At 43.1% G+C, this 19,931-nt stretch overlaps 1 protein-coding gene across 1 annotated transcript; it reads right to left on the bottom strand.

Moving 5' to 3' along the window:
* Window positions 1-10,044: 10,044 nt before the first annotated feature.
* Window positions 10,045-18,061, bottom strand: LOC112246134 (probable serpin E3). The gene is made up of 7 exons (XM_024414408.2): window positions 17,710-18,061; window positions 14,086-14,426; window positions 12,062-12,529; window positions 11,013-11,211; window positions 10,763-10,863; window positions 10,343-10,513; window positions 10,045-10,183 (listed from the first exon to the last, which is right to left on the bottom strand). Exons 2-7 carry the CDS (start codon window positions 14,348-14,350, stop codon window positions 10,131-10,133), a joined length of 1,257 nt encoding a protein of 418 aa, XP_024270176.2. The 5' UTR covers window positions 14,351-14,426; window positions 17,710-18,061; the 3' UTR covers window positions 10,045-10,130.
* Window positions 18,062-19,931: the final 1,870 nt, after the last annotated feature.

Genomic DNA, 19,931 nt, shown 5'->3' with positions numbered 1-19,931 from the left:
TCTCTGGCTGCTACTTCATATTCAGTCAGATCAGCAGGGGGGGGGGGTTGAATAGGATATCATTAGTACCGTTCTGCAGGAAAACTCCAGGTTGTCATGGATACCCTCACTCGTCCATCTGGGGTTTGCGGCTCTGTTTTCTTTACTCTGTTTATAGACTCCCAATTTATCACTGAGCAACAACAACAACAACAACAACAAAATCACTGTCTGGCCTCAATGAAGAGTTAGAAAGGAATAGATCCGTTGATGGGAACAGTCACCAGTGGGGAAAGAGCTGTGAACGTCAACAAGTATCCATGTTGTCCATGGTGTCGGCTTATGCAGTGTGTTAGCAGAGGCTAACACCATTGCCATTCCTATATAAATGGACAAAGGTTCCCAAGATTTGCCAAGTCAGTGTTATGTGTTTTTGTGAAGTAGAGAGAGGACATAGTGAGTGGTTTATATAATGTATAGGTAGGGCTGGGCGATATGACCAAAATATTATATCACAATATTTTTCACATTTGACAGTTTTTTTTTATATGTTTTTTTTTGTAATCATACAAGTTGTAAATATGCTTTGAGTAGTTCATCACCCTTGGGTGGTTAAAACAAAAGAGATTTCAATGGGGTCATTCTCCATTTGGATTGCTTTATACTGATCAATCTAACTTCAAACAAATATTATTTTCATAATTTCCACACTGTGTCACGCAGGGCTGCATAATATGGGCAAAAAATCAAAGGGCATAATTCATTGTTGAACTGTTGGAATCATGGAAATAGAATGACTATTCTAATTCTATAGTTGAAATATAGTGGGCAGCACCTTGAATACATTGTTTGACATATCAAATGAGTAAACCAATGGAGGAATTATTGACTGGATAGGAACCAAAGTGTTGGTATGTTTCCAGGTGACCCTAATTAGATGTTACATGTTTTCTTACCTCATATAGCCACTGCATGTAGCTAGCTAGCTAGCTAGCTTGCTAACATATTCATGCTTCGCCTATTCTTCTCTGATTTTTACATCAGCGCTTGTACCAGGCTGTATTACCTAGCTACATTTGCTCTCACTCTTAAACATTGAGCAAACTAGCTAGCCAACTAATTAGAATTGGTGGCTAGCCAGATTTATTTTAGCCACAATGTGCTAAGAATATAAACTAGTTGGTTGTTTGCAGACACTAAAGATAGACAAACTAATAGTGTAATTATAGAACACTTGTGGAAAGAAGCATGTCACCAACATCTTGAAGTGAATGACAAGAAAGTGCCCGTGACTCCGTAGTCGAGCAACTGCTCTGTCCTTGAGTGACAAGAGGAGAGGGAGAAAGACGACTGAAGTAGAAAACGAGTAAACTATTAAAAACGAACATTATACACGACCGAAATTACGAATCACATTGAAATACCGTTATAGAAGGTAAAAGTCGAAACCCAACCCGGCCTGTGCATCGTTGCCGGTTATAGTAAAATGCAGTATACTACCCAGCTCTATGTGTGACTGGAGAGTATCACAGCCTTTTGTTTTAGTCAGGTGTTGGTGTAAGTCTCTGACTATACCTACAGAATGCTGTCTCTATTTCAACCCACTGGCACAAATTGTTATATTGGAAATGTGTGACATGCACATGAAAAAGTTTATTTTTTTCCTGAACGAATCTCATCATGGACAACTTTTACATTTTAGCAACTCTGCAACGACATTCCACTGCACAGGCTTCAATTCAACGACATCTCACTGCACAGGCTTCAATTCAACATTTATTCCACTGCACAGGCTTCAATTCAACATTTATTCCACTGAACAGGCTTCAATTCAACATTTATTCCACTGAACAGGCTTCAATTCAACATTTATTCCACTGCACAGGCTTCAATTCAACATTTATTCCACTGAACAGGCTTCAATTCAACATTTATTCCACTGCACAGGCTTCAATTCAACGACATCCCACTGCACAGACTTCAATTCAATGTTTATTCCACTTTGGTTGTTTTCCCAGTGGGTTACTACTTGTTGAGTTAGTTTTCAACTACTTTGCATGTTAACAAACCCTAACCTAACTGCTAACCTTAACTACTTAGCTAGCATGTTACCTAATCCCTAACCTTAAAGTTAGCCACCTAGCTAATGTTAGCCACAACATATTGGAATTTGTGTAATATACACACATGCGTTATGAAGGGGGAAAAAATGGTGTAATACACACCAAATCCCTCTCTCATTCCTTGACACTAATTACCCCGACCCCTATCAAAACCATTTCCTGTACCCAAAGGGGTGAATCTGTCTCTCCCTCCCTCTGTTTCTCTCCCTCTCCTCATCCCCCCTGCCCCCTCACCCTCTCTCCTAATTGACATTCTTAAAATAGATCTCCAGTAAGTTAACTATATAATACAGTACAGTCAATAACACAATAGAAAAGTCTATATACAGTGTGTGAAAATGAAGTAAGATTAGGAGGTAAGGCAATAAATAGGCCACAGTGGCGAAATAATTACAATTTAGCAATTAAACACGAGTGATCGATGTGCAGAAGATAAATGTGCAGGTAGAGATACTGGGGTGCAAAGGATCAAGATATATAAATAAATGCAGTATGGGGATGAGGTAGTTGTTTGGGCTATTTACAGATGGGCTATGTACAGGTGCAGTGATCTGTGAGCTGCTCTGACAGCTGGTGCTTAAAGCTAGTGAGGGAGATATGAGTCTCCACCCCAGATACTGGGGTGCCAAGGAGCAAAACAAGAATGCCAATATGGGAATGAGGTGGTTGAGTGGGCTATTTACAGGTGGGCTTTGTACAAGTGCAGTGATCGGTAAGCTGCTCTGACAGCTGATGCTTAAAGTTAGTGAGGGAGTTATGAGTCTCCAGCTTCTGTGATTTTTTGCAATTTGTTCCAGTCATTGGCAGCAGAGAACTGGAAGGAAAGGCAGCCAAAGGAGGAATTGGCTTTGGGGATGACCAGTGAAATATACCTGCTGGAGCGCATGCTACGGGTGGGTGCCTCTATGGTGACCAGTGAGCCGAGATAAGGCGGGGCTTTACCTAGCAAAGACTTATAGATGACCTGGAGCCAGTGGGTTTGGCGACGAATATGAAGCGAAGGCTAACCAACGAGCGCATACAGGTCACAGTGGCGGGTAGTATATGGGGCTTTGGTGACAAAACGGATGGAACTGTGGTAGACTACATACAATTTGCTGAGTAGAGTGTTGGGGGCTATTTTGTAAATGACATCGTCAAAGTCAAGGATCGGTAGAATAGTCAGTTTTACGAGTGAATGTTTGGCAGCATAAGTGAAGGATGCCTTGTTGCGAAGTAGGAAGCCGATTCTAGATTTAATTTTGGATTGGAGATGCTTAATGTGAGTTTGGAAGGAGTGTTTACAGTCTAACCAGACACCTAGGTATTTGCGATCGGTTGAAGAGCATGCATTTAGTTTCACTTACATTTAAGAGCAGTTGGAGGCCACGGAAGGGGTGTTGTATGGCATTGAAGCTCGTCTGGAGGGTTGTTAACACCAAAGAAGGACCTGAAGTATACTGCGTAGAGGTGGATCAGAGACTCACCAGCAGCAAGAGCGACAACATTGATGTTTACAGAGAAAAGAGTCGACCCGAGAATTGAACCCTGTGGTACACCCATAGAGACTGCCAGAGGTCCGGACAGCAGACCCTCCGATTTGACACACTGAACTCTATCAGAGAAGTAGTTGGTGAACCAGCCGAGGCAGTCATTTGAGAAACCAAGGCTGTTGAGTCTGCCAATAAGAATGCAATGAATGACAGTTGAAAGCCTTGGCCAGGTCAACGAATACGGCTGCACAGTACTGTCTTTTATGGATGGCAGTTATGATGTCGTTTAGGACCTTGAGTGTGGCTGAGGTGACCAGCTCGGAAACCAGATTGCATAGTGAAGAAGGTACGGTGGGATTCGAAATAGTCAGTGATCTGTTTGTTAACTTGGCTTTCAAAGACCTTAGAAAGGCATGGAAGGCTAGATATACGTCTGTAACAGTTTGGGTCTAGGGTGTCTCACCCTTTGAAGAGGGGGATGACCGCGGCAGCTTTCCAATCTTTGGTGATCTCAGATGATACGAAAGAGAGGCTAGTAGTAGGGGTTGCAACAATTGTGGCGGATAATTTTAGAGAGTGTCCAGATTGTCTAGCCCAGCTGTTTTGTAGGGGTCCAGATTTTGCAGCTCTTTCAGAACATCAGCTATCTGGATTTGGGTGAAGGAGAAATGGGGAGGCTTGGGAAAGTTGCTGCGGGGGGCGCAGAGCTGTTGACCGGGGTACAGGTTGCCAGGTGGAAAGCATGGCCAGCCGTAGAAAAAAGGCTTATTGAAAATCTCGATTATCATGGATTTATCGGTGGTGACAGTGTTTCCTAGTGTCCCGGAACATTTCGGAGTTTGTGCTACAGGATGCACATTTCTGTTTAAAAAAGCTAGCCTTTGCTTTCCTAACTGCTTGTGTATATTGGTTCCTAACTTCCCTGTGTATATTGGTTCCTAACTTCCCTGAAAAGTGGCATATCGCGTGGGCTATCCGATGCTAATGCAGAACGCCACAGGATGTTTTTGTGCTGGTCAAGGGCAGGCAAGTCTGGAGTCAATCAAGGACTATATCTGTTCCTGGTTCTACATTTTTTTGAATGGGGCATGCTTATTTAAGATGGTGAGGAAAGCACTTTTAAGAACTACCAGGCACCCTTTTCTGACGGGATGAGGTCAATATCCTTCCAGGATACCCGGGCCAGGTCAATTAGAAAGGCCTGCTCGCTGAAGTGTTTTAGGGAGCGTTTGACAGTGATGAGGGGTGGTCGTTTGACCCCGGACCCATTACGGAGGCAGGCAATGAGGCAGTGATCGCTGCGACCCTGGTTGAAGACAACAGAGGTGTATTTAGAAGACAGGCTGGTCAGGATGATATCTATGAGGGTGCATGTGTTTATGGATTTTGGGTTGTACCGGGTAGGTTCCATGATAATTTGGGTGAGATTGAGGGCATCTAGCTTAGATTGTAAGATGTCCCGAAACCCTTCTTTGTATTACTGTCTGACTGCTTGTTTTGACTACTCAACAAACTTCAATTTATACCGTTGTCACTTTACATGACTCCTGAACTCCACCTCGTGATTACAACGAAAAACCCCTCTGCTCTGTTAAGTTCAACTAGACTCTCTATCCTGTGTGTCTGTCTACTATTTCTGTATCAGTCCCTGTGCCCAATAACACGAAGGTAACCTGCCTAAATGACTACCGATCCCGTAGCACTCACGTCGGTAACCATGAAGTGCTTTGAAAGGCTGTTTTCTGTCTCATTTGAAATGTCTTCTTTCCTTTTTTCTCTCTCTTTATATTCATCCCTCTCTCTCTGTCTCTCTGAGGTATTTTTGCTATGTGGGGACGTCCCTGTTTGGTCTCAATGCCCTGAGAATCGTGATAGGCCACTCCACTCCACCAATAAACCTACTACTTTACTGTAATCACCAATAGAAACACACTCTGTTACTGTGTTTACCAATAGAAAGAGTTGGCCACCTTCCTCACTCTTGACTTCCTGCGCCTGGCATGGCCCTTTGCATCTAAACTATACTGCATCTGTACAACCAAACTGAAGCCCACGTTTCACTCTCATGCAACTCCATATTTGGAGGCAAGTTTTTGTGCTTGTGTTTCACAGTTTAGATTTCAGTCTAAAAAAAATCTGTTTTAAATGTATATTCTACCTCAGAAACGTTACAAAGAGTAGATAAGTGTGTTTTATCTTAGCAGCAGTAGATTTAGCCCTCACACGTCAGTTACCTTAGCAGTACTGGATTTAGCCCTCATACGTCAGTTACCTTAGCAATACTGGATTTAGCGCTCACACGTCAGTTACCTTAGCAGTACTGGATTTAGCCCTCACACGTCAGTTACCTTAGCAGTACTGGATTTAGCCCTCATACGTCAGTTACCTTAGCAATACTGGATTTAGCGCTCACACGTCAGTTACCTTAGCAGTACTGTATTTAGCCCTCATACGTCAGTTGCCTTGGCAATACTGGATTTAGCGCTCACACGTCAGTTACCTTAGCAGTAGTAGATTTAGCCCTCACACGTCAGTTACCTTAGCAATACTGGATTTTTAGATAGAAACGGACAAGAAACCTCAATATGCTGGGTCAGTGGTTCCCAACCGGGGGAACTAGGACCCCTGGAGGTACTTGGCCTATCCACAGGGGGTACTTCAGAAGACTGAGACCAAAGGCCTACTGTTAAAATATACATGAGGGTGTACTTCATGGTAACTCCTGGCATAGACAAATTCAGTTGGTGGTAACAGTAACCAAAAAAGGTTGGGAACCACGGCTCTAGGTAGTAGACACACCTCAGGAAATGCACATTAGCATAATGGTTAGCAATAGCATCAGTCCCACTAGTATTACCGACAGGAAATGGACAATAGCATAATGGTTAGCAATAGCATCAGTCCCACTAGTATTACCGACAGGAAATGGACAATAGCATAATGGTTAGCAATAGCATCAGTCCCACTAGCATTACCGACAGGAAATGGACAATACCATAATGTTTAGCAATAGCATCAGTCCCACTAGCATTACCGACAGGAAATGGACAATACCATAATGTTTAGCAATAGCATCAGTCCCACTAGTATTTCCTACAGGAAATGGACAATAGCATAATGGTTAGCAATAGCATCAGTCCCACTAGTATTAACTACAGCGATCCTAAACTTAACCTCTCTGTCGTGTTTTAAATGTGTGTCTCTCTAAAGTGTTGCTGGACGTTTAAGGTCGACTTCAGGCCCTGGATGTTAGGCTGGCTGTCATGTGTGCAGGTTACTGCAAAGCATTTGATATTCTCCCTGCCTATCCCCCTTTTCCAATACCCCTCCCCTCATAGGGTCTCTCTCCAATACCCCCTCCCTCATAGGGTCTCTGTCTCTGGTCCAATACCCCCTCCCTCATAGGGTCTCTGTCTCGGGTCTAATACCCCCTCCCTCATAGGGTCTCTCTCCAATACCCCCTCCCTCATAGGGTCTCTGTCTCTGGTCCAATACCCCCTCCCTCATAGGGTCTCTGTCTCTGGTCCAATACCCCCTCCCTCATAGGGTCTCTCCCAATACCCCCTCCCTCATAGGGTCTCTGTCTCTGGTCCAATACCCCCTCCCTCATAGGGTCTCTGTCTCGGGTCTAATACCCCCTCCCTCATAGGGTCTCTGTCTCTGGTCCAATACCCCCTCCCTCATAGGGTCTCTGTCTCTGGTCCAATACCCCCTCCCTCATAGGGTCTCTGTCTCGGGTCTAATACCCCCTCCCTCATAGGGTCTCTGTCTCTGGTCCAATACCCCCTCCCTCATAGGGTCTCTGTCTCTGGTCCAATACCCCCTCCCTTATAGGGTCTCTGTCTCGGGTCCAATACCCCCTCCCTCATAGGGTCTCTGTCTCGGGTCCAATACCCCCTCCCTCATAGGGTCCAATACCCCCTCCCTCTAGGGTCTCTGTCTCGGGTCCAATACCCCCTCCCTCATAGGGTCTCTGTCTCGGGTCCAATACCCCCTCCCTCATAGGGTCTCTGTCTCTGGTCCAATACCCCCTCCCTCATAGGTCTTTCCCGTACTTGTTGTTGTTCGTAAAGAGGACCCGACCACAATAGTATTTTGAATACACTGTATAGATGTAAATAACTACTGAATCATTTTAAAGTGAATTCCCAGAGGAAGTCCTTTTTTTTTGTATTTCCATGAATAATGTTTTATATTTTGAATGTCTATGTAGGTAAAAGCGTCCGTTGTTCAGTAAGTGTCATGTTTTATTTCACTTTCTTTCAAGGAAATGAGAGGCTTTGCATGTTGTTGAGGAGGTTTCTCTTTGGAGATGTGACTGGTGATATACAGTATATATATTTTTATCACACAAACTATGGGAAACAGCAGTGATCACTTGAGTTTGAATAAAATGTGGTGGATGTGAGAGTTTCTGAATCCTCTCTGACACCATGCATCAGCCGGGAAGTGACACCATGCATCAGCCGGGAAGTGACACCATGCATCAGACAGGAAGTGGCACAATGCATCAGACAGGAGGTGGCACAATGCATCAGCCGGGAACTGGCACCATGCATCAGCCGGGAAGTGGCACCATGCATCAGACAGGAAGTGACACCATTCATCAGCCGGGAAGTGACACCATTCATCAGCCCGGGAAGTGACACCATTCATCAGCCCGGGAAGTGACACCATGCATCAGCCCGGGAAGTGACACCATGCATCAGACAGGAAGTGACACCATGCATCAGCCGGGAAGTGGCACCATGCATCAGCCGGGAAGTGGCACCATGCATCAGACAGGAAGTGGCACCATGCATCAGACAGGAAGTGGCACAATGCATTAGCCGGGAAGTGGCACCATGCATCAGACAGGAAGTGGCACCATGCATCAGCCCGGGAAGTGACACCATGCATCAGACAGGAAGTGACACCATGCATCAGCCGGGAAGTGACACCATGCATCAGCCGTGAAGTGACACCATTCATCAGCCCGGGAAGTGACACCATGCATCAGACAGGAAGTGACACCATGCATCAGCCGGGAAGTGACACCATGCATCAGACAGGAAGTGACACCATTCATCAGCCCGGGAAGTGACACCATTCATCAGACAGGAAGTGACACCATTCATCAGCCCTGGAAGTGACACCATGCATCAGACAGGAAGTGACACCATGCATCAGCCAGGAAGTGGCACCATGCATCAGCCGGGAAGTGGCACCATGCATCAGCCGGGAAGTGGCACCATGCATCAGACAGGAAGTGGCACAATGCATTAGCCGGGAAGTGACACCATGCATCAGACAGGAAGTGACACCATGCATCAGCCGGGAAGTGACACCATTCAACAGCCCGGGAAGTGACAGCATGCATCAGACAGGAAGTGACACCGTGCATCAGCCGGAAAGTGACACCATGCATCAGACAGGAAGTGACACCATGCATCAGCCGGGAAGTGACACCATCATCAGACAGGAAGTGACACTATTCATCAGCCCGGGAAGTGGCACCATGCATCAGACAGGAAGTGGCACCATACATCAGCCGGGAAGTGGCACCATGCATCAGACAGGAAGTGGCACCATGCATCAGCCGGGAAGTGACACCATGCATCAGCCGGGAAGTGGCACCATGCATCAGACAGGAAGTGACACCATGCATCAGACAGGAAGTGGAAGGTCTATAATACAGCTGCAGGAAAAAAATGGACCAAAACATTTTTGGTGCAAAACACAAAGTATTAATATTTTATTTACAATGTACAAAAATATTGTTCCTCTTCCTGAAGTGTCTTGACCCTCTTGTTGGTCACCAATAAATACGGGTAGTTTAGTTTATTAGGATCCCCATTAGCTACTGCACACGCAGCAGCTACTCTTCCCGGGGTCCACATAAAGAGTACAAATACATGACAAAGTACAGAACCGTTATAGAACAGAACAACAGAAGATGTTACATTGAACAGTTTTATATAGCAAAGACACCAAGAGACAACAAAAATACTATTTACACACTATTCATATATACATATTCATATTGTTATATACAGTCAAAGTAGATCTTTAGAATGGTTGAGGTTGAATATTGAGGTAAGGTATGGTGGAGGGGGTCCCAGGGTGGTTGAGGGGGTAAGGGGGTCCTAGGGTGGTGGAGGGGGTCCCAGGGTGGTTGAGGGGGTCCTAGGGTGGTGGAGGGGGTACCAGGTTGGTTGAGGGGGTCCTAGGGTGGTGGAGGAGGTCCTAGGGTGGTAGAGGAGGTCCTAGGGTGGTAGAGGAGGTCCTAGGGTGGTGGAGGAGGTCCTAGGGTGGTGGAGGAGGTCCTAGGGTGGTGGAGGGGGTCCTAGGGTGGTGGAGGGGGTCCTAGGGTGGTGGAGGAGGTCCTAGGGTGGTGGAGGGGGTCCTAGGATGGTGGTGGAGGGGGTCCCAGGGTGGTTGAGGGGGTAATGGGGTCATAGGGTGGTGGAGGGGGTCCCAGGGTGGTTGAGGGTGTCCTAGGGTGGTGGAGGGGGTCCCAGGGTGGTTGAGGGGGTCCTAGGGTGGTTGAGGGGGTCCCAGGGTGGTTGAGGGGATCCTAGGGTGCCTGTTCAGCTGGATTCATCACACGCCCCATAAATAGAACAGATCCTGGAGAGAGAAAGAGATGATGAATAGAAGACCAAACTAACAAGGTGATGTTGTAACGGCAATAAAACGCCAAAATAGTGCCCTCCTTTTCCTGTGACGCCAGTGATCACGCAGATCACGTCAGCTATCTGTCCATTTTTTGTATGGTAGGCCTCCTACCTGTGCTGACTTGTCGCAGGAGGAAGAAGAAAGGTCTGTCTGCTTTGAAGACGGGAGCTCGGGATCGTTTGAGTAGCACCATAGCGGTTACTGCCGCTGCCTTGGTCCCGTCCTCTGTTACCTCTATCCTGGCCTCATGAAAGGCATCTGACACATACAGGCCTTCCTCTGCTGTGGAGAGATAACAAACCCAATGCTGTAAGTTCTGGACAGTCCTCTGTCCTGAGGATGACATGGCTCTCTAGCCTGGGTGCCAGTCTGTTAGCTGGCCAACAGCCAGTTCCTTAGGGAATTATCATTTAAAAAAAAACAACATTGGCTTGACAATGGAGTAGGCAAATGCACAAACTCATTTTAGGACCAGCCAAATGGATCTCATATAAAAACCCAGAATAAGGCAGTTGAATGAGTGTACTGTACCTGAGATGCCGGTGAAGTCAGCTGCCATTGGGTTGAAGGCGTCTCTGACCCCCATTGACGGCAGAACCAACCTCAGGTTGAACCTACTCTGCATTTTAAATCTGTAAGTCAAAGCCAGTCCATTACTCTACCATTCACCTGTTTTGCCATGCTACAGTAGATCAGACACCATGAAGATTAGGAAATATATGTAGCGACTACCCTGGTATAACTAAAGTTCAGATAAGTACATATTGAGATCAACACGCACCTGGGGAGGAAGACATCCATCTTGGTTCTGCGGAGGCCAGTGTCCCAAGTGGCCACAGCACGGGGTGTTATCTGGGATTCCAGCGAGCACAGAGGTGTCTTCCTGTCACTGGGCAGAGCCACCAGCAGACTGAGGGAGCGGCCCAGGTACGGCAGTTCCAGGACTGTGTAACGCTGGTCTGACAAGGTGCGGAACTGCCCTGCACATAGAGGGAAACCAAGGGAGGGACCGTTTTAAATAAAATCATTTATTTTATAAAGCCCTTTTTACATCATCAGTTGTCACAAGGTGCTTTACAGATACCCAGGCTAAAAACCCCAGAGGAAGCAATGCACAGGCAGAAGCACTAAACATTAACACTTTACAATGTCTACTATACTATGAATCAAAACTCGTATTGTGTTGTTTTGTGCTTGATGATTTGATCTGACTGTATGTAAGTGATGAACTGACAAGTATCTAAGTGATGAACTGACAAGTATCTAAGTGATGAACCGACAAGTATCTAAGTGATGAACCAACAAGTATCTAAGTGATGAACTGACAAGTATCTAAGTGATGAACTGACAAGTATCTAAGTGATGAACTGACAAGTATCTAAGTGATGAACTGACAAGTATCTAAGTGATGAACTGACAAGTATCTAAGTGATGAACCGACAAGTATCTAAGTGATGAACTGACATGTATGTAGGTAATGAATCGATAAGTATGTAAGTGATGAACTGACAAGTATGTAAGTGTTGAACCGATAAGTATGTGGGTAATGAATCGATAAGTATGTAAGTGTTGAACCGATAAGTATGTAGGTAATGAATCGATAAGTATGTAAGTGTTGAACCGATAAGTATGTAGGTAATGAATCGATAAGTATGTAAGGGATGAACTGACAAGTTCAACTACAGCAAAAAAAAGTCCAGACAGAAAACTATTGCTGTACTGTACTCACTAGGGACTGTGGGTGAAAATGAACATTGGTGCATATATATTTCACTGTCTGAACTGTGCTTTTAATTGCACTTGGTCCCTTCAAAATAACCTACTACTTACCAAAGTTGACCTCTGTGGCCTGGTGCATCATGGGCACCTTGATGGTGCTGCCGTCCGACAGGGTGAAGGGAAGGTTCTGGGTATCAGTGAAGAGGAACTGTTTCTGCCACACGCCCCGGAAGTTTACAGTGTTGACCAGGGCCATCTGCAGCCGCTTATCCCACAACGAGGTCTCTCCCTTGGCCTCGCCAGACCCAAACAGCTCCCCGCTGCCACCAGACTGGAGCGGCTCACCGGTGCCGTGGTTACGTCCCCACTGTTGCAGCTGGCTGCGGGTTTGGTTGGGCTGACTGAAGTTGGCTTGGACCAGACTGCTGTTGCTCAGGGCTGCTGCATGCTGGGTAAAAACAGGAAGGAGCTGGACGCCGGTCTGGATGAATAGGGCGCAGGCCTGCTGGAGCCGCACCCCTTGACTGGAGTTACCCACGTCCCTCTGCGACCGCAACAGGAAGTCCTGCACCTGCATGTCTGGAGAGACAGGAAGTAGAATCAGTGGCTAGGCCAAGTGGAAAGGTTCCCGCTAGAATCAATGAGTGAAAAAGAGACCAGGTGTCAGCCAAGCCAATTTAATCCAGGTCTGCATTGGTAAGTTCATTTCGGCCTACTTGAGGCACCAGATCCATACCACATGTATAACACCCTTGGTTTTCTTCACTCTGACACCTTACCACCTGCACCTTTTTTTGTTGTTCAATCAAGTATGCTAAATAAATCAAGAGAAAATGTTATTATGTCCCTGCCTGGAGTAAGTCCTTCTCATGACTTGTGAACTCTACTTGTTTAGTGTCTGCTGTCACTATTGCAGTGTAACACGGTGGCCTTTCGACCCCAGAGTCTCAGTATTACCCTCTGAATAATCAGATTAGCAGGGGCAGGTATTAGAGCTCCAGACACCACTCTACTCTACCTTGCCTGGGCCAACCCAGCCTACAGGGCCCCATAGCAACGGTATAGCCCAGCACCAGTTTAAAGGAATGATATGCACACACCCAGAAACACTTGAACTAACAATAATAGAGAGCAAAATAAACCCCACACTTAGATGTTACTTAAAGTGCTCTGTCTTTGTACCAGCACAGCATGTTATACCAACAATCAACAGCTGTGGCACCCATCACCACTGACTGGTCCCGGAGAGTAATAGGGGTATGCAAACAAATGCAGGGTTTCGTTCCACCCCAGCACTAAAACTGCTTTAGAATCGACTTCTCATTAAGACCATGATTCGTTGAACAAGGTGTGTTGGTAATGGGCTTTGAACACAAGCCTACACACCCAGTAATCTGACCACCCAGTGACCTGACCATCCAGTAACCTGACCACCCAGTAGTCTGACCACCCAGTAACCTGACCACCCAGTAGTCTGACCACCCAGTAACCTGACCACCCAGTAGTCTGACCACCCAGTGACCTGACCACCCAGTAGTCTGACCACCCAGTAACCTGACCACCCAGTAGTCTGACCACCCAGTAACCTGACCACCCAGTAACCTGACCACCCAGTAGTCTGACCACCCAGTAGTCTGACCACCCAGTACCCTGACCACCCAGTAATCTGACCACCCAGTAGTCTGACCACCCAGTAACCTGACCACCCAGTAGTCTGACCACCCAGTACCCTAACCACCCAGTAGTCTGACCACCCAGTAACCTGACCGCCCAGTAACCTGACCACCCAGTAGTCTGACCACCCAGTAACCTGACCACCCAGTACCCTGACCACCCAGTAACCTGACCACCCAGTAGTCTGACCACCCAGTAACCTACTGCACTCCTCTGGATGCCTTTTGAACTCTTAGGGGCTCTGCTTGGTGGTGGGTTCTGGGGAAGTCCCAGTCCTTTTATAATAGGTTCTATTTGATTGAAAGTATAGTACATTGTGAAAGATGGGGAACATGGGGAGGGTGAGCCAAAGGGCAGTAGGTCGGATTCGAATCCATGCCAACTCTGGCATACATGTGTTCCAAGGGGTCAGAGGTTGTAAATGCTGGATCACACAGGCCACTCGTGGCGGAGGGTCTTACCGTTGACGTCATATCCCAGCGCCGCCTCCAGTTGTGCCAGCGTGTTGCCGCGGGCGCCCAGCTGCAGAAGTCCCAAGGACAGTGAGACGCTCAGTGGCGACGCGATCAGGTTGGAGTTATTCTCCGTCTCTTTGAGCGTTTGGTAGAGTCTGACGGCGAACTCTGTGTGCAGCTCTCCCATGGAGTCCTGAAAGCTGGCGTCACACTGACCGCTCCCCGCCAACCAGAAGCAGACGAATAGTGAGGTCATCGACAGGCGACGCATGGCCTTGGAGGTGCAGGGTCAAAGGTAAAATAGAGCTGATGATGTCAGAGTGGGCGGGTCCGCAGTGATGAGGTCACTGCAAAGAAGGGTGTTCAATTGTATTAGTTTTATTTGCCAGTTTAAAAAGCAAGCATATCCACAGCAGCGTTATGACAGGGACGGCACAATAAATCCAATGACTGATTTCCATTGTTGTCCCTGATGATATCAAGCGTTGCCTAAGATACATTTCATCAATCGGTCTTGATGGAAATCGTGGAAGAACTTTTCATTGTAAAACCAACACTTCCAATGGTTGAAACATTTGTTCAATTACTGCCCCGGCTCTCTCTCTTATCCTAAGCTCCGCCACGTGCCTGCTCTTTCCATAGAAGGCCACGTACCGTTGAGGGGTGCTGTCATCCCTATTCAATTCAATCAATTAAAGAGAAATGTTGACCTGCAGAAAATGGAGACCTCATGAACCAATAATTCATTAATCCTATTTTGTGGCCAGGAAATTGCACCACATTCAGAGTTAATGTTATTATACAGTATTATATATTTGACTTGACTTTTGACTTTTCGGAAAGGTGGCATCCTATCAAGGTGCCACGTTGAAAGTCACTGAGCTCTTTAGTAAGATCATTATACTGCCAATGATTAGCTATGGAGATTGTATGGCTGTGTGCTCGATTTTATACACTGTAGTAGTAGTAGTTTATATTAGTTGAAGTAGTAGTTTATATTAGTTGTTGTAGTAGTTTATATTAGTTGTAGTAGTAGTTTATATTAGTTGTAGTAGTAGTTTATATTAGTTGTAGTAGTAGTTTATATTAGTTGTAGTAGTAGTTTATATTAGTTGTAGTAGTAGTTTTTATTAGTTGTAGTAGTAGTTTATATTAGTTGTAGTAGTAGTTTATATTAGTTGTTGTAGTAGTTTATATTAGTTGTAGTAGTAGTTTATATTAGTTGTAGTAGTAGTTTATATTAGTTGTAGTAGTAGTTTATATTAGTTGTAGTAGTTTAGTTTATATTAGTTGTAGTAGTAGTTTATATTAGTTGTAGTAGTAGTTTATATTAGTTGTAGTAGTAGTTTATATTTGTTGTAGTAGTAGTTTATATTAGTTGTAGTAGTAGTTTATATTAGTTGTAGTAGTAGTTTATATTAGTTGTAGTAGTAGTTTATATTAGTTGTAGTAGTAGTTTTTATTAGTTGTAGTAGTAGTTTATATTAGTTGTAGTAGTAGTTTATATTAGTTGTTGTAGTACTTTATATTAGTTGTAGTAGTAGTTTATATTAGTTGTAGTAGTAGATTAGTTGTAGTAGTAGTTTATATTAGTTGTAGTAGTAGTTTTTATTAGTTGTAGTAGTAGATTAGTTGTAGTAGTAGTTTATATTAGTTGTAGTAGTAGTTTATATTAGTTGTAGTAGTAGTTTATATTAGTTGTAGTAGTAGTTTATATTAGTTGTAGTAGTAGTTTATATTAGTTGTAGTAGTAGTTTATATTAGTTGTTGTAGTACTTTATATTAGTTGTAGTAGTACTTTATATTAGTTGTAGTAGTAGTTTATATTAGTTGTAGTAGTAGTTTATATTAGTTGTAGTAGTAGTTTATATTAGTTGTAGTAGTAGATTAGTTGTAGTAGTAGTTTATATTAGTTGTAGTAGTAGTTTTTATTAGTTGTAGTAGTAGATTAGTTGTAGTAGTAGTTTATATTAGTTGTAGTAGTAGTTTATATTAGTTGTAGTAGTAGTTTATATTAGTTGTAGTAGTAGTTTATATTAGTTGTAGTAGTAGTTTATATTAGTTGTAGTAGTAGTTTATATTAGTTGTTGTAGTACTTTATATTAGTTGTAGTAGTAGTTTATATTAGTTGTAGTAGTAGATTAGTTATAGTAGTAGTTTATATTAGTTGTAGTAGTAGATTAGTTATAGTAGTAGTTTATATTAGTTGTAGTAGTAGTTTATATTAGTTGTAGTAGTAGTTTTTATTAGTTGTAGTAGTAGTTTATATTAGTTGTTGTAGTACTTTATATTAGTTGTAGTAGTAGTTTATATTAGTTGTTGTAGTACTTTATATTAGTTGTAGTAGTAGTTTATATTAGTTGTAGTAGTAGATTAGTTGTAGTAGTAGTTTATATTAGTTGTAGTAGTACTTTATGTTAGTTGTAGTAGTACTTTATATTAGTTGTAGTAGTAGTTTATATTAGTTGTAGTAGTATTTTATAGTAGTTGTAGTAGTAGTTTTTATTAGCTGTAGTTTATATTAGTTGTAGTTGTAGTTTATATTAGTTGTAGTAGTAGTTTATATTAGTTGTAGTAGTACTTTATAGTAGTTGTAGTAGTACTTTATATTAGTTGTAGTAGTAGTTTTTATTAGCTGTAGTTTATATTAGTTGTAGTAGTAGTTTATATTATTTGTAGTAGTACTTTATATTAGTTGTAGTAGTAGTTTATATTAGTTGTAGTAGTACTTTATATTAGTTGTAGTAGTACTTTATATTAGTTGTAGTAGTAGTTTATATTAGTTGTAGTAGTAGTTTATATTAGTTGTAGTAGTACTTTATAGTAGTTGTAGTAGTACTTTATATTAGTTGTAGTAGTAGTTTATATTAGTTGTAGTAGTACTTTATATTAGTTGTAGTAGTACTTTATATTAGTTGTAGTAGTACTTTATGTTAGTTGTAGTAGTACTTTATATTAGTTGTAGTAGTAGTTTATATTAGTTGTAGTAGTACTTTATATTAGTTGTAGTAGTATTTTATATTAGTTGTAGTAGTACTTTATATTAGTTGTAGTAGTATTTTATAGTAGTTGTAGTAGTATTTTATAGTAGTTGTAGTAGTAGTTTATATTAGTTGTAGTAGTATTTTAAATTAGTTGTAGGCCTATTAGTAATTGTACAACGTTTCTATGCCGTTAATGTACGTTTGTATTTTATTATTATTTAGTTGTTATTATTATTAGACTGTAGTTGCCATATTATTATTGTTACTAAGTCATTTTTATTTTATTTTTTGGGGACACTTGAAAACGAGATTTCATACTGCAACATTTTTTTTTACAAATAAATCATGTCAAATCTGGAAATTGCAATCAAAAGCACGCATCATTTAGTTAAAGTAAAAAAAACACTAGTCTTATAATTCAATATAATCCATAAATATTTGTAGCCTGTAGTGATCACGACTGACACATCAGCCAACGTAAATGCTCAACCTATACATTCTATCCATATTTTAAGGAGCTCAAGCTAATGGAAACCATAGAAGACAACAGATAAGGAACTTTAATGATCTGAAATCATCGCAGTTATAGGTCTGTTATTATGTATCATGGCCCTAATCATGAATAATTCACCTGCAAGAAACGTACCTGGAAGACAGGTACAGAGAAAGACTACAATTATTTTGGTTTTCCGTTCCAATTCCAGGCAGTTATCGCCAAATATCCGATGTCCACAAACGTCTGCTATCACTGTCACTGGGGAGCTTGTGTGCGCGTATGTCCCTCTCACTTCTCCTGTCCTTGTGTTTGTTGGCTACTCCTGTCTGCTCCTTGAGTAGCCAGCTGATTGAGCGGGTTCTAGTCATAAGACCGTGTTTAAAAGGAGTGCTCCGTGTTTGCGGTCTCTGTCGGCGATGTCCGTACCATTCGACTCGGCAAGAATTCCTACCTCCCTAACCCTACCCGGTCCGGCGCTATAAGGAGCCAGGCGGAGGGAGGCATGTCACCAACCAGCAAATCCCAAAACGAGCTGAGAAAAAAAGACTCACACACATTTTCACAAAAGACAGTCAGTGCCCTTTATTGAAGCAGCTTGCCCTTTTGTTGTGGTGATCAAAAGCCATCTCCCAAACAAGAGTACAACAGGCTGACCATCAAAGTGCTGTGTCAGCGCTTCTAATTGGGAGACACTATGGAATGTGCCATTTAAATGATCTGGAAAATGAATGATTTGTGAGTCCTGTTTGGACACTCATCTCACCCATCATCGCTACATTTCTAACCCAATCAACCCTAACATAAATATTATTTTTGTAGTATTATGTAGCTCAGTCGGTAGAGCATGGTACTTGCAATGCCAGGGGGTCATGGGTTGAATCCCACTTGTAGAGTAAAACTGAGAGAAAGAAAAAAGTACAGCACTCCTGACGAAGTCGCTTTAGATAAAAGCATCATTATATTTATTATTATATATTCATTATATTATAGTGAAACCAGGATGGAAATATGAGGAGAACAGAAGAGAGGGAGATCATTTTATGAAGAAGGAGGGGGGGGGTGTATCAATAACCCCCAGTGCCCTGGTCTGAATGGGACCTGTTGGAGTGAACTTCCCTCCTCAGAGCCAACTGAATGTGATTGTAAACTGTCATGTCTTATAAGCTAGCACCTTTTTTCATTATATGTAGTATTTAGTGTTTTAAATTATTTTTAATTTTTTAAAAGTATTGTCTAAATGTATTACATTCTGCTTATTTAAAAAAAAAAATGTGTCATGTCGACTGTGAATTAAATAAATCAAATCAACTCTGTAAATTAGTATCCCCGTGATGGCTAACTGGCCTTGAAACAGAAGATGTGAAGAAACATATTTTCCCATGGTGAGCTGAAGGAAGGAAGGACAGGGCATGATTGGTAGCCATCAGGTATTTGGCTTCATTGTGGCCTGGGATTCCTCCCATTACTGGAACTGTGCTAATGAGTCCAGCCAGCTTGGCTCTCGACAATGGAGACACCACATTCTTTAATACTAATGTTCCAACTCCGCCGGCACAGGAATTTGGAATTTTAAGGACTCAGGCCTCGGGGAAACAGGATGAAATGTCATTGGTAATTGCCCAAAGACAATCGTTTGAACTACCACCAAAAGTAAACAACAGCTTTCATCATCTTGATGGCCAGCTTCAAACAATGTGACTTTGGCCTGGAGAAAGAAACACACCATTTGGATTGGAAGATAATGATTTGTTCACTCAATTTATGATTTCTGGTCCAATTAAAAAAAACAAGCTCATACCAGACTGATAGGGAAGGAGTGGAGGTAGGCATTCTCCAGATTGAATGAGAGAAACACACACACACACACACACACACACACACACACACACACACGCGTACATAAACCCTGAAGCCTTTCAGGGACACCTAAAGACTTTCATCAACTCCTCCTCCTCCGAGAGAGAGAGAGAGAGAGAGAGAGAGAGAGAGAGAGACAGAGAGAGAGAGACAGAGAGAGAGACAGAGAGAGACAGAGACAGAGACAGAGAGAGAGACACAGAGAGAGAGAGACAGAGAGAGAGAGAGACAGAGAGAGAGAGACAGACAGAGAGAGAGACAGAGACAGAGAGAGACAGAGAGAGAAAGGGAGACACAGAGAGAGAGAGAGAGAGAGAGAGAGAGAGAGAGAGGGAGAGGGAGAGAGAGAGAGAGACTGCCTGCCTGCCTGCAGAAAGTATTCACACCCCTTGACTTTGTCCCCATTTGGTTGTGTTACAGCCTGCATTTTAAATGGATTTAATTGAGATTTTGTATCACTGACCTACACACAATACCCCATAATGTCAAAGTGGAATGATGCTATTTTATCTATT

This window comes from Oncorhynchus tshawytscha, linkage group LG03 (genome assembly GCF_018296145.1).
Source record: "Oncorhynchus tshawytscha isolate Ot180627B linkage group LG03, Otsh_v2.0, whole genome shotgun sequence".
In the NCBI taxonomy this organism is placed as follows: Eukaryota; Metazoa; Chordata; class Actinopteri; order Salmoniformes; family Salmonidae; genus Oncorhynchus; species Oncorhynchus tshawytscha.
Note: the sequence above shows the minus strand (reverse complement) of the source record. Positions and strands in the feature narration are given on the sequence as shown.